The sequence below is a fragment of the Vigna unguiculata genome, chromosome 3 (genome assembly GCF_037176805.1).
Source record: "Vigna unguiculata cultivar grain cowpea cultivar isolate G323 ecotype 2 chromosome 3, ASM3717680v1, whole genome shotgun sequence".
In the NCBI taxonomy this organism is placed as follows: domain Eukaryota; kingdom Viridiplantae; phylum Streptophyta; class Magnoliopsida; order Fabales; family Fabaceae; genus Vigna; species Vigna unguiculata.
Genome location: NC_140794.1, coordinates 3,340,956 through 3,356,963, shown reverse-complemented (window position 1 = coordinate 3,356,963; position 16,008 = coordinate 3,340,956). Strand labels below are relative to the sequence as shown.

Here is a 16,008-nt window from a genome sequence, read left to right as displayed (position 1 = left end):
GCTCTTATCTATGTATGTTAAGAAGAGAGAAATTGAGATCACGTTTGTTTAGACCATAATAGAAGTATTTCATTAAGAAAAATGTAATTATAAATATTCATATATTAACTTATAATGTAAAAATAAAATCAATATAATTAATCATAACATCATCAGTTACTATATTTTTTAGATTCTCACATATCTATAATATTCTGTTACTCTTCTTCTAGTCATAGCATGCAGATTATATGCATTAAGCTTGTTCTACATATAGGTCCCTTAGCATTTGTATATTTACTTGTTTGTCATGAGAATTAGCAAGCTCAATTTTTTCTGTGATTTTTTGTTTGATAAAATGAAAAATAACTGTAGTATGTTTCGTCCTTTTGCGAAATATTAAATTTGAAGCGATATGTATATCAACCTAATTATCATTACTTTCCTAAATTTTTATTACTGAAACAATTGTTTGAGTCACATAAGCACCAAAGTGACTGCAGATATAGCTCAATTGATGAATCAATTTGCATTGTCCTTTTTTAGTAATACTCGATTAATCAATCTACATTGTCCTTTTTTTTTTACATGCTACCCATTATGGAAACCAAAATCAGTTGGATAAATCCCTTTTTTCATCCCTAATTGAGATGGTCAATGAAGGAAAGGCAAATTTTAATACATGTATTATGTTTTATTAGATTTCCATTTCAATCTTACTTTTGCGAGGTCACAAACTGGGTAAAGTATCCTATATAATTTGAGAAATATTAATAATTCAAGAATGACTTAGAATTTAATTTTATATATTTGTTTTTTATTTAAATACATGATATTGAATTTCAAAAGAAATAAAAATCTATATTTTGATACAAGTAATTTATTTTATTTTTTGAAAAATAGAGATATTTTAAAATTATTATTTTTAAATAGTTTTAAATGATTTTATTGAAAATTAAAAAGTAAAATATAAAAAATATTCAAGATATCCATAAATACTTACAGATATAGAAAAATCCGTAAATATGTTTTACAGATACCTTATAAGATAACTAGACATATTTTCTAAAACAGGGACGCGTACTCCCCCAATTGATTTATCAAGAATCCATGATTGACTTTCTGAACTATTATATATATTTTTAAAAATGAAACATATTATGTAGGTTTTCAGTGTCTTTTTTAGGTTTTTAACATTAAAAAATGCAATATATTTTGTTATTAGGTTATTTTATAATTTCAGTTTTTGTAATATTGAAGCAAATTATTTCCACATGAAATTTAGGCTAAACTGTTAGTAGGTTTTTAAATAAAGTTGGCTATTGTTTTAGTTTTGTGAGAAAGGTACTTAGAACTTTCCTTGTCAACTTACGCCTAAACAGGACAGATTCTTATTTTTAGTTGTTTATTTCTTGCGCGTGTGTTGTAGTATTGACCAAAATCAAATCACAATAACTCATTTTCTCGCTTTTAAAAGTGGATCATATATAATACATTTAATTTTTTAAGCTATGATCATAGAACTTTGTCTATTGAGAACCTACTTATTTAATAAACTTTAAAAGTAAATAATAAATTTCATCTTTTTATTAGCTATGGTAATAGAATTTTGTTTACAGTATTTTACTTAACTGTTTTGGACCTATTTAAAAAAACCCCACATTCATATCTATAAAGAAAGGAACACAAAGGAAAAGTAGACATATTTGTTTGAGATTACATTAAATGTGTCAATATTTATTTTCCATGTATGCTTTTTCAGAAACAAATATGAAAAATTATAATAGACCATAATTTTTTTTTTCAACTCCAAGTGGTATAAATGTATAAATGCCCTCTAATATTAAGAGCTGGATTTATTCCATTGTTAAATTTAAAAATATTTTAAAAATTTGTTTAGTAAAATCAACAAACTAATTACTAATTTATTTAACCAGTTTATAAATTACTCTAACCAACACAAAAATATATAATGAAGTACTCAAACTAATTTGTTTTAATTTATGTTACAAAATATTTTAACCAATTTATGGTTTGTAACTTATTTTATTTTATTACTATTTCTTTCTATTTTAATGTATATATATATATATATATATATATATATATATATATATATTATTATCATTATTATTATGTACTCTTTGTTTTATAGAAATAATTGATTATTTTTAATATTTATTAAATTACTTTTTTAATTTCTCATGTAGTTCAATTAAAAAAAGTCAACATTACAAATTAAAGTAACTAAAGATATGAAAATTTCACATAATAAAAATTATAAAAAGTAAATTTATTGTAACAGTAATTTAAATTAAATTACAATTATACAATGCCATTTTGTTATCTAACAAAAATAGAAAGTTTATTCATATATATAATCAAACTAATATAAAACTAAACATTTTTGGACCAATAAATTAATTTATCATGTCATAACTTAGTTTAAGCAAACTATAAGATATTTTGAGTTATTTTTGTTAAATGCACTCCCATCAGAAACTGCATAGTAGGAGGATAGAATCACTTAACTACTATAACAAAGGCTTCTAAAATTTTAAACTCAACCTAAGCTACATTATTTCATTGAATTGATTTCAATCATTAACTAAATAATCAATAACAAGTTTGTGATTATATTCATGATTTATATATGTAACTAAGTAACATATTTATTACCTTTTTCACACCTAAAGTTATATATATATATATATATATATATATATATATATATATATATATATATATATATATATATATATATATATATATATATATATATATATTTATATTATCTAAGTTATCTTGGAGGATCATAAGTGTAATAGAATAATGACAATCTTATACTATAATATATTCCCCGGTCACCAACTAGTACAACTGCAGAAAATTCTCTATCAGTGGCACATGAAGATATATAAAATTAATAATTTACTTTTTGATTTTTGTGTTGCGTTCAAATTGATGGAGTTGTTCCACAGCCGCAGTTAATCATCACTAATTGTGTCACTGTTTGTTCAATCAATATAGATGGTGGATAAATAATTTTATTTTTTAAACTAGTCGTTAGAGACTCTGCATACAGAAATATATCTGTTAAGAAATCTTTATATATATATATATATATATATATATATATATATATATATATATATATATATACTGTGAAAATTATTTTAATTTTGGTGCCTTGAGAAAACCTTTTTTGAAGAAATAAATGTAAGATTAATTAGGTCATTGTGTGACTTTCAATTTATTAAATAAATAAAAGATCTTATTTCATATATGAATTGTAAAATGTGTGACAATTATATATTTTTTTAAAAATTTGGTGTAGCTAATTTTGTTATCAAGTTGTAATTCTAATGACCGATTTAATGTTAAATCAATAAATATTTTGTTACCAAATTACAGTATTCAAGGATTAATTAGCATTTTTTTGCCCATTACTCTCCTTTTTAATAAGAATGAAATTGATAGCATCTTATATCCTTGTAGTTTTGTTAATGAGTAATTTTGATCGTAAAGAATTAATTGTAGACCTAGTTTTCCGATGTATGCAAAATTAAACAATTTCAATCAATGAATAACATTCATTTAATTCAATTGATAACAAAAAAGTAAACGGTATCTACGAAAGTGATAATAGTTGTCAATTATAAATTTGAATTTTCTATTCAGTGTTTTCGTGTTATTTCTTTAATGTGACTTTAAAATATCGATTTTAATATTTTAAAATATATTAAAAGAAATTAATCTACTAAAATGAGTATATTTTAAAGACGTGACATATTGACAGCGCACGAAATGAAACAAAAAAAAGATCTGGACCGGTCAATTATTCATTCATCAGCTTGTTAATGGTTAAGATTCACAACGCAACAAACTTTAATAGATGTTATTCTAAAAGATGTATTAATATTTTGTTAATAACTAAAGGATAATTAATGATAGATAAAAATTAGTTAGTTTTAGTAATTTAAAAAGGGTTAAATATGTTTTTGTCCCTTAACTTTTGGTAAATTTTAGAATTAGTCAATTTCGAAACTTTGGACCAATTAAGTCATTTATCTTTCAAAATACGTGAATTTATTCCTTTTAATCAGATTTTGTTAGATTTATTTAATGTTTTGTACGCATTTCAGGATTGTATTTGAGATGTTTATACTGTTTGACATATTTTTACTTTAATATTAAGTTAAATACTATTATGAAACGCGCTTAAAATGTCAAATAGACTTAACAAAAATTGATTATAAAATGATTAAATCCACATATTTCGAAAAAATGAATGATTAAATTGGTTCAAAGTTTCGAAATTGACTAATTTCAAAATTCATTAAAAATTAAGGGACCAAAAACATATTTAATCCCATTAAAATCAGATAGAAATTTAAAAAAAAATTGAATGTACTGAAATTTACAAGGACTAAGTGAAATTAAGTGTAAAAAAATATTTAGTGAGACGTAGGTTATAGGTTTTGAAAGGAACGTAGTTGAAGGTTGCGTTTTGTGAATACTTAAGACGTTGGTGAAGGAATCTTGTGTTTTGGTGTGAAGAGCTAGGGTTAGGAAGATTTAGCATTTGACTACTTTTTTGGGACATTCTCTATGCTTTTAACCTTTGCCTTATGCAAATTAATTTGTAGTTGAATTGAATCTCATTCCATAACAACAACAAAAACCACTCATTACAAACCAACTATCTTCAACACAAACAATTAGTGCTCAACCTTCCTTCATTATCATTTGTTAATTTTATTTTTTTCCAATGCAATAGGGTAAAGTAAGCAAGGTCAAAATTTGTTAATTTTTATTAAAAATATGAAAATACAAATATGATTTTAAGTCTTACATTAAAATAACATATTAAAAAGATGATTAATGGGTAGGTGCTTAATAAAAATAAAAAAATTATCCAAAATTATGTAAGACTCTTAGAAATAAAAATGGGTTTTGTTGTTGTATTGGGATGAATTCAAATTTGAAGACTAAAAGTGATTAATCATAATTAATGTAAATCCATTTCTAGATTCATCTTATCACGAATCCCAATAGTTATGTGAAGATTTGGAAACTTGAAATATTAACATTTGGTCCTATTAATATAATCTAAAATGGAGAAAATGATGACATATGCTTAAGTATTAAAAAATTATTAAGACAACTTGAACACTTAATCACACTCATTTAATTAAAGGTTCATTACAAAAACTTAGGGTTAAATATGATTTTATCTCTTAACTTTCGATGAATTTTAGAATTAGTTCATTTCGAAACTTTGGATCAATTTAGTCATTTATCTTTCAAAATACATGGATTTAGTCCTTTTAATCAAATTTTGTTAGGTTTATTTGATGTTTCGTATGCATTTCAAGATTGTATTTAAGTTGTTTATATTATTTGACACATTTTTGCTTTAATATTAAATCAATACTATTATGAAACGCACTTGAAATGTCAAATAAACTTAACAAAATTTGATTAAAATGATTAAATTCACGTATTTCGAAAGATGAAAGACTAAATTGGTCTAAAGTTTCGAAATGGACTAATTTTAAAATTCACGGAAAGTTAAGGGACAAAAAATATATTTAACCCAAAAATTTATTATAAATACAAAATACATCCAATTCATTCATTTTACACATCTATATTTATTATTGTACCTAAATTATTTACCTCTCAAAGTTGAAACAACAACTTGATTAGGACAAAAGAGAAAGAGAACATTCGATAACATTAAAAAAAAAATTGTATTGTAAGATGATTGAGGTACAAATACCAATTTTCCAATCATAAGTAAGAGGGAGAATATATGTTTGTATGTTTTGTAACATATGTACACCAATTGCCTTTAAACTATTATTTCACAGACAAACTTTAAATACCATTTTTGTATTCACTAGTCATATTAATACTTAATACGTCTTTACGTGATGATTAATATTTTTAAAAACATTATTTACTGCTTTCGTTGAGTTTCTCTTTTAAATGTTTTTTTTTCGTTCGTAATAAATAAAACTAGAAAGTTTAAAATATATAAGTTCATCTTTGTAAAAAACTACGGTGTTTCATTTAAATCAACAACATATGATATAATTAGATACATTTTTAAAAATAATTTTGACATTTTTTGAATTTAAATTCATTTTAGTAGGTGCGAATGAAAAATATTTATAATAATTGACTATCCAATTTTATTATATCTTCAAGATATTTTGTACTATTTTTTAGAATAGTACAATTTAACAAGTATCTAATCAAAAGTACTTAAATTTCATATCTAATTTTGATGTTTTCATTTTTTAATTAACTTATACTAAATTGTAAAACATATTTGAAGCAAAAACCTGCAAAAAATAAAACACATTTAACCTCATAATTAAATGAACTGAATTAAACGACTTACAATTCAAAGAAACTCAATTTTAAAATTTGTATAGGATGTGGGTTGTGGTTTTGCAAGTGGGGAGAGGGATCCAATTCCAATCCTTTTTTTTTTTTGGCCAAAAACTCATGCTAACTACAAGCATAATTTTTCCACTTTACTCATAGGTAATCTATCACACATTTTTTACAAAGTTAACTTACATATATAACAAATAAAATAATTATTAAATTATTAAATTATATTTTACTTCAAACAATATATAAAAATAATAATAGTAAAATAAAGGATTTTATTTTTTAGTTGAATTTTTATGTTTGTTCTTTTTTATTTCTATAACTTAAATTATTTAAAGTTACACTATTTATTTTTAATTTTAATATATGATGTCAAACATAAAATTATGAGAAAAAAATAACGAGGTGAATAAATTATTTGTATATATTTTTCGGTCCTGTATACATTTACAATATTATTATATTTTTAGCTGACTCACATAGAGTTAAAAGCTAAAATCTCCGAATACAAGATCGACATTAAATAAGAAAAATAATATATGAGATATATTATTTTTGAAAAAATAAAATTCATATTTACAATAACAAAATTCATTAATAATATTTATTTTTATTTTTAAACTTAAAAAACATAAATATATGTTTCCATACGAAATATAGTGTTCATCTTTAACATCGATCACATAATCAATAATCTGATCAACCATATCAGAAAGTTTTCGGTGAGATCTGATTAGAATATATTTCGGGTGTAGGGGCATAGCAGGTATCCCGATCATTCGATCTCCTAACCGATCGGGGTACCTGCTAAAGAGACTCTAATGATGCTTAGGCCAATAAGGTTCGTTTGGTCCAAATAATTAATGTTGTAATAAATGTGAGAGAAAAGTTCTCACCAACTTACCTTTGAGTTTTATTTATAGTTTCTTACATAGACCTTTGATTATGGTTGCCTTAATTGAGGCCCAATTGTTTTTTTTAAACATGATTACTAACTTGTTTATCCTAATTACATAAGTACTTACTTATCTTTGTCATCCTGACGTTGTCATCTGGGTGGTACCATTAGAATGATTGACCGATATGTTGTTGATGCACATATTTTCATATTTTCAGACTCACAACTTTAAAGGTTGGCGGACAGATCGTTCAACTGTGTCTCACTTGTCATCGACCATTAGTCGTTGACACATAACGGTCTAATGCTCGGCATGTTAGGAATTCAAGTGAGTCTAAGTTCTACATTAATCAGAATTGAAAAAGTAGAGCACTATATAAAAATAAAGACCCATAAACTCATTGTCTTAAGGTTTTGGGTTGAGAGTGGTGTTAATGTCTTATATGATTGAGTTCAGGTCTCATTGATATTGTATCTCCCCAGTAACACCCCTCCTTAAAAATCTAACACGGCATATGGCTCGCGCGACATTGATGTCTAACGCAGCTCCATGATCTCCGGTGTGGTTGCCACGTCCAACAAAATTAGGTTGTTCATTGACATATAATTCCATAATTTCCAGAGTAATCAGTACATCCTGGAAGATTTTGTTGACTCCAACTGATCAGACACTATACAAATTTTTTTGGGCACTAATTGACTCTTTGTAAACTGATCTACCCCTACGGTACAGAATACATATAAAAAAGAGTTATTTGTCCTAAAATAAGAATGGGTAATTTAGAATTGTTTACGATGTCACGGTCAACAAAATTTATGAAATATAAAACTTAAATCGTAATAAAGGAGAGAATAAAAAGGGTAAAAAGTTATTTAAAGTTATGTTGGTAGAATAGATGAAGTGAGCAATGTCCTTTTGAGATAGGATAGTATTAACGCAGACTTTGATGATGAAGACCAAATTGACGAGTGCTGGATTCTCCACCCAAGCCAATTCCAATTCAGAGGGTTCTGTTCTCTGCTTAACTTTTCAGTTTTTCCAGTCTTACCCCAGACAAAAGTTCCATCGTCAATAACACCACTTTTTTCTTGTCTGCCAGATCACACATATATTACTATAAAACTTTTCATCTCCACTATGCTCTCGTTCGTGTTTGCACTCCCACTGTGTTTTTTTTTTTTTTTGTTTCATTGCTAATTAATCAAAAGAACCTTCCATGTACCAATCACAACACTTTTCTTCGACTAAACAAAGACCCAGTGGACAACTTTACCAAGCATCCCCAGGAATAAAATTCTTTTAGGGTCACTTCCAATAGGATTAGCCTAAGGGAACCAGCAACACAACCTAATCATCTTCTTATAATCTATAGCACTGCAATGATAGGGTGTTGAAGTGGTGCTGGTCAAAAGTGGGTCTTCAGAATCATCAAATTTTATTACCATTTAATTTCTCATCTTGCTCTCTCCATTAAGGGCATTGTCTCCCTCTATCTCCTATCACTTTCTTATCATAATAGGAAGCTACATAGTTTATCATTATTTAACTGTCAGGGATTGTGCAGATATATGCGGTCTTTCTTCAGTCTTTGTTTTCTTTAACAATGTCTTATACATTTGATGCTTTTGGTTTCCTTTGGTTCCTGTTTTTAACCTTTTCATTTTCAATGATGCAGTTTTAGGGTTTCGATGTTCATGAAATGAAACACGTAATTAATGTTATGGCACCCTTTACAATGAGAAGCATCTCTTTTGCTCTGGCACTGTTACGATGAAATGCCATTCTTTTAGGAAGAGAATATATATATGAAAGCAAAGCATGCATCTAATCACTGTGTTGTTTGTTCTGTGTTCATGATGTTCCACTTTTTTTTTTCTAATTTTCAATGTAAAGTGGTACTGTGTCGGCATCTGGTACATGTAAGAGTTATCTTGAATTGTTGACATACATATATATGTTGTCCATGTTTGTGAGTATTGCTGCCAAAATGGCAGCTCAACACATGTTACCTACTTTATGCCAGCCTTTGATTGTATAATGCATTAATCTTGGCACAATAATTCAGCCATTTTTTTAGTTGCCAATCAATTTGTGCCTTTATGCTCTCATCAACAAAAGTATGCAACTCTTTATGCTTCTTTTAAATTCAAAATTACACAAGAAAAGAGACAAAGGGATCCCTTTATTATATATCTTTCAATTCAATTAACTATTAACAAATATCTGTTTCTTACCAAAACTAAAACTGAATCTACCTTTTATTAAAGATAATATATATACAAAAGAAACCAGAAAGAGTTATCTTTGCCTTACTACTACTACTAGTATACTACTCATTAATGCAGATATAGCATTTAAGTATGTCATATAAACTACGATTTTAAGAAGAACGTAATTTCTAAAAATTTAGTGACGTTTTTACAATTTTTGACAACGCTATGATTTTAGAAATAATCATAATCTATATACCTTTTGAATAAAATTAACTTCAACATTTTTTACTTGATCTGCATATTGTTACCCTTTGCCCTTGCGAAGACCGTCGTTTATAGGTTTTTCTTTCATTTTCTCTTTTGTTTTCTTCTTTTGTTTTCAAGTTCACCATTCGTTTGAAGGTTCACCTTTGGTCATGTTTAAAGTGCTCTTTCTTGTTCTCTATTCAGTTTTGTTTCCTTTTCGTTCAAGTGTGTTAATTAACGAGTACATAATAGTATTAGAGGATGATGAAGCCTAAACCTTAAATCTCTATTTAATGTTAAACACCAGAAACTTTTTTAGGACTTTTTGAATAGTTTAGGTAAGTGAAATAAATCTCTAAAATATAAAAAATACTTAAAAAAATACATTAAATGGTAAAATTTTGAAAATGTTGAAAAACGCATTACAACAACTTTGTAATTCAACACATCTTCATGCAAGGTATACAGCAAATGTTATGATCATTTTAAGTTTTTTCTCCACCAAATCTTTTCAAAACAAAACTTAATGTGCATTGTATACACTCTACAAACAAATATACAATTATAGAAGTTAGCATAAAAAAATTTGACTCAAAAAACAATTTCTACCTATTTTTTCAAAATCATCTAGTAGTTGTGAAAACTGAATTTTTATTTTGATTGTTTATAGTTAATTAATGTTATCCAATGTTGTTCAAACTTGGTTTTAATTTCCAGGTATTTAATAGAGCGTGAAAGATATTAAAATATATTTTTTTAAATAATTCCACAATAAGTTACATCAGATTAGACAAAAAAACCCTAGTTCATTTATGATTATATGTTATAATTCCTTTAATAACCGTAGTCTATAATTATAAATAGACTATGATCCTCTAATAACCATAACTTAAAATCATAAATAGACTATAATTTTTTATGAATGGTAGTCTATAATTATAAATAAGGTTCGATTTTTTCATAAACAATATTATAGACTACGATTTTCAACAATAGTTTATGACCTACTCTTGTTTACTACGTATCGCGATATATAGTTTATTAATCATAATTTAACATCGAAAATAATTATGTTCATATTTATTCGTTATACAGTATTCATATGATAAACAATTATACTTAAGGTAAGTATATATTATGAGTGACATTTTTATAAATATTTTACATGGTTGGATATAATATTCAAATCATAAATAAATAAAAAAATCTGTTATCAGTCGATGGACTTAATTGATGATACTATGTTAATATTGATAAAACAATTTCACTGCTTAATTAAGCATAAAAAAATAATATCAATCATAAGCAGCCCACTCCTTCTAGCTAGGGTAATTTTTATTCTTACGTCCCATGGAAAAAAAAAATTAATATCAGAATCGCGCTTTGTTAAAGAAAGATTGCTTATGGACTTAAGCAGAACCTAAAGGACATGTCTTCCACTCCACACTTGTGTTTGTTGTGTGCTAAATGATCATTTAGAGCAAGATTTGACAGCACTAAAGTGCCAAAACATAAAATATATGTTAATTTACAACCTTTTATATTTGGAATTTGTTTGACTAATGTTTAATTGGAAGACTGAATTCCACTTTACAAAATTGGTAAATTGAATTAATGAAACAACCATATATAATGATAATAAAATTTAAATGATCAAGGGACGATCAAGTAATTTACAATTTTAGTCATCTATGTATGGCCCAAACTTATCGTTTATATTTTGACCAAATTCAAAGAGAATGTTACGTTATTAGTGAATGGCATATGATTAATAAATATTTTTTTCTTTTGTTTAGGATAATTATAAGTTTGTCCCATACATCGTAATAATATATATATATATATATATATATATATATATATATATGAAATTTTCCTTTTAATATCACATTTATTTAGAGCTGTCAAAATGGATGAGGACCAATCCAATTCATCATGGGTTCAGACTGGATTGAGTTGAAATTTTTTTATAAATTTTAGTATGTGTTAATTTTTGACCCGACCCACTAAAAACTAAGATCACCCAAATTGAACCCGTGATGAGTCAAGTTGACTCACCAACCTGCAGATAAAGAGTCACATGTGTTTTTTATTATGTTGGGCTTCGCATTTGAGTTGATTTGGGTTATTTATAATTTGTTGTTAGATAATAATTTGTATTTTTGTAATTTTGATTTGTATTTGCAATTTAACATAATTTTGGATTGTATTGTAGTTTATTTAGATCTTAGTTAGAATTATAATTTAATTTTTGTGACCAAAGAAAAAAACTGTAGTTTTTAATTAAGTGAACTAGTGAGTCAACATGTTTAACCCACTCATCCGTGGTGGGCTGGATCGAGTTCAAATTTTGTTGACTCTCTATTAAGTGAAACAGATTGGATTGACTAACTAAGTGGTCAACCCGTGATAGGTCAAATCGAGCTGAGCTGGATAGCCGGTTTTAACAACTCTACATTTATCATCCAATATTATTCTTTAAATAAAAATAATTTTACATTAAAATAATTATTTTATTAATTTTATCTTCTAAATAATTTTTTTTCCAATTTTACATTTTTTAAATTTAACTATTTATTAATTAAAAAATTACCTACAAAATAAATAAAAACTATTTACAATTAAATTATAAAATTTATTCATACTTAATTTCATAATTATAAAAATTAAAAATAACAATTATAAAAAAAAACACACACACACACACACATGTCTATCTTAAAAAAAAAAAGATATTTGCATATATGTTTTCACTAGTTACTCTAAAAAAATCTTAATGATCTATACTAAATCTAAAACAAAATAGATAATGTTCTTTTAAAAAAATAACTCATTTTAAATATATTCTAATATAATCAAAATTTCAAGTCATATAAGTTAGAAAGAAGTCCTAACTTACTCTCTATCTAACTGTAATTTCACTAGTAACAACAAAACCTAAAAATCTTAACAGATAATTTAAAAGAAAAAAAAAATAAAAGGATAATAATATTTAAAAGTAAATAATTTAGCACCAAGATTCTAAATTATATATATAATCAACATCATTTAGAATTTTAACTTTTCATTACATTTTAGAAAAAGAAAATATCGCTTATAAATCGAAAATCGAGTCTCATCATATTTTACTATTATAACAAAATATGACCACTTATTGTAGGTAAATATTTATATATATATATATATATATATATATATATATATATATATATATATATAATTAGACTGAAAATTCATTTTATATAGATTGTACATTCAAAATTTTAATTTAATTCAAAATTATTTGATATTTCATTCATTTAAACTAAAATGGATGATATTTATATTTTAGAAAAATGTATTAAAATTTAAATGATTTGATATTTTTTTAGTGTAGTTCAAATGTAATATAAATAAAATATATATAATACTTGATAATTTAAATAGCCTTTTATATAAAGATACTCACGATATAATAACGGATGAGTAATAGACATATTTTTTTATTTATCTACTAGTGAAGGAGAGCGCTTCTATATTAAAAAAAAATGGTATTTGCATGATAAATAATAAACTGCGATATACTGTATTAATGTTCTATAAGTGTTTTAGAATGTGTAAATAAGAATTTACAAGAAAAGTAATAATAATAGTTACACACGTAAAATAAAAGCTACAAATAAAATTGCAAACCGTAATAACTTTGCTAAAAAATAATCTTTGCTAGAAATTCTCACACGGGAGGTATTGGGGCTTAATGTGTACACTGATGGAGTCATTATATTCGACAAATTTATCTATAAATGATTTTAAGGAATTAAAATTAATGTAAATAAAATTTTAAAGCGTAGATTTGAGAAATGAATTATGCGAGAGAGTATCTAAATCAAATTCCGTATAAACTAATTTTAATTTTTTTTTAAAAAGTAAAATTTTCATTATTTTTTCTTTTAAAATATTTGGAGACAAGTTGTGCAAACGTATGTACAAAGTAATTAATAAATTTTGATTTCCAAATACTAAATTAAGAATAAAAGATTGCTGAAATGTTTGATTAGTAAAAGGAGGCTGAATGTATAAAAGCATAATTACTGCTTTGTTTAAAATGATGTCATGATTATGGAATAAGACTTGTTTTATATGTACACACTTACACTAATCAATTGGTAAATCATAACTTGGAATAAAAATATATATATAGTGGTGCAAGTGTACAACTACAACTAAACTAACCAACAACCCAATTTCATGTTTGTCCTATGGAACATCTTAGATTCCATGAACACTGACTTATTCATAAATTTTATTTAATTAAATATAAAAAAGACCAAAAAAAAATAAATCATCTGCAGTTAATAATATTACAACAAGCCAGAACTTTCCTAAAGGCTCTTCCATAAAAATATGCCTCTTCACTCTTCTACATCTCAAAAGCCACCATACTGAAACTGAGTTGCTCCATAGCTTCTCAAATATTCTTCTGCTCCCACTGTTACATCGTCTTGTTCTTCATGCAATCGTAATTCTTCAATCTACACCATAAAAACATGAATTATCAGCATCCTCTCATACAAATTGAAATTTAACTTATATATACGTAAATTTCTAGAGAAGGTAAGGTGAATCTTGCCATTTAAAGTTGAAAGTGGAAAAAACAACAAAAATACGACAAATATTTACCCAGAAATCAACATCGTCTTCGTCTCGTGTTGAACATGAAGCCTTGGGAGTGTCGATGGCTTCGTCGTTGCGGGCGAATCTGCCACGTATGCGTGGTCGATTATCTGCTAGTGTCTTTCGGCATGCATACTGTTACCACAAAATAAAAACAAAAAACTGATGCATTAATTCAGACCTTTCTTTTTCTCCTTCTGCTACTATCTTAATCAACCATGTCTAATGCCAACAAAACAGTATTACGCAGTCATTTCATCATGCGTTGGAGCATTATTGAATCACCGTTACAAACTTACTTTTGTCGTTTTGCAGAAATCAAATTTTGTTTCTGTATCATGTGAAACATTTTATGAACTACAGTGGTATCAACAATATGCCTTATTCTATGAGATTTCATTTCACAAACTTTTTACTAAAGAACAATGATTTTGAGTAAAGCAAGTTGACATTATTTGTGTAAAATAACAAAAACATCGTTCAGAAAAAAAAAATGGTGTCTGTTACTGTTTCCCCACCTTGATTGTCTTGTTGAAATTCCTCTGGGTTCTCTTGGCTCTGTATTTCGAGATTCTTTCTTTTCTCTCTTCCGCACTGTAACGCCCTACTTTGAAGTTCGATTCCTCCAACAACGGTGCCTCCGTTGGAGACATGCGATTTTCCTTCATGTTCTACAAAAAAAGAAAAAAAAATCGAATCAAACCAGCTATGTCATGGTTTCATTAAGAATAGAATTTGTCCAAGAACAAAATCTTGGTGTTGTTGATTTTACCTGCAAATCTCCGGTGCTACAAACCCTTCTCATTTGTCCGGTGAAGAGAGTATCTTCAGGGGAACTCAAGTCATGCCTTTGAAATTTGGGAGAGTCCACAAGAGTATCAGTGTGAGGTTGTGACAGAAAACCAGGTTTTGCTTCAAATGAGTTGCTGCTGAAGCTTCTTTGCATGTACCTGGAAAAATTTTCAGCACCGCTGTAACTGTGAGGAAGGAGTTGTTGAGCGTAGACACAGTCAACACCCAATTGGGTTTCCTCGGTCTTCACTTCAGAGCCATCGAAAGCTGAGAAAGTTCCAAACTCGTTCGCTACGTTCTGGCCATTTGACAGCGGCTGCACGCGGTTGCCATGGTAAAGGCTGAGGCTTTCCAAGTGGGAACTTGGAGGGGAGAAGGAGAAAAAAGATGGGGAAAAAGGGTCGAGAGAATTGGAATTGGAATTGGAATTGTCGTGCGCTACGTTAGAGGGAGAATTGGGGAAGAAAGGAAAAGAATCTGAGAGAAAAGGAAGGTCTCCAACCCCATCAGAGGAGAGATAGTCTGAGTTTGAATGTGTGTGGAAAGTGGTGTCATAAGAGTAGAGATCAGAAGACATGGGAGCGAAATTTCTGGAAGAATTCAACCTATGAATCAACTCCAGAAACACAGAGAAAATGCTTAGTGAAACAACTTAAAGAATAGTAATAACGAATTTAGTTTCTTCTTCTTCTTCTTTTGTGCTGTATTTGTTTTTGGGAGTGCACTGACGAAATACAAGGCACTGAGCAATACGACAGAGTTTCTCTCTCTTGGACGAAGTTGTCCTACACCACAGGTTAAGAGTTTCAGAGCAGTGC

At 27.0% G+C, this 16,008-nt stretch overlaps 1 protein-coding gene across 2 annotated transcripts; it reads right to left on the bottom strand.

The window, feature by feature from the left end:
* Positions 1–13,887: 13,887 nt before the first annotated feature.
* LOC114176917 (CCT motif family protein) lies at positions 13,888–16,008 on the bottom strand. 2 transcript variants are annotated; one of them, XM_085670892.1, is made up of 5 exons: positions 15,349–16,008; positions 15,171–15,246; positions 14,917–15,069; positions 14,405–14,533; positions 13,888–14,256 (listed from the first exon to the last, which is right to left on the bottom strand). In XM_085670892.1, the coding sequence occupies exons 1-5, from the start codon at positions 15,765–15,767 to the stop codon at positions 14,152–14,154; spliced, it is 882 nt and encodes a 293-aa protein (XP_085527018.1). In that variant the 5' UTR covers positions 15,768–16,008; the 3' UTR covers positions 13,888–14,151. The 2 variants fall into 2 exon arrangements, with proteins under 2 accessions (XP_085527018.1, XP_027917920.1); XM_028062119.2 differs by having other exon boundaries at positions 15,171–16,006.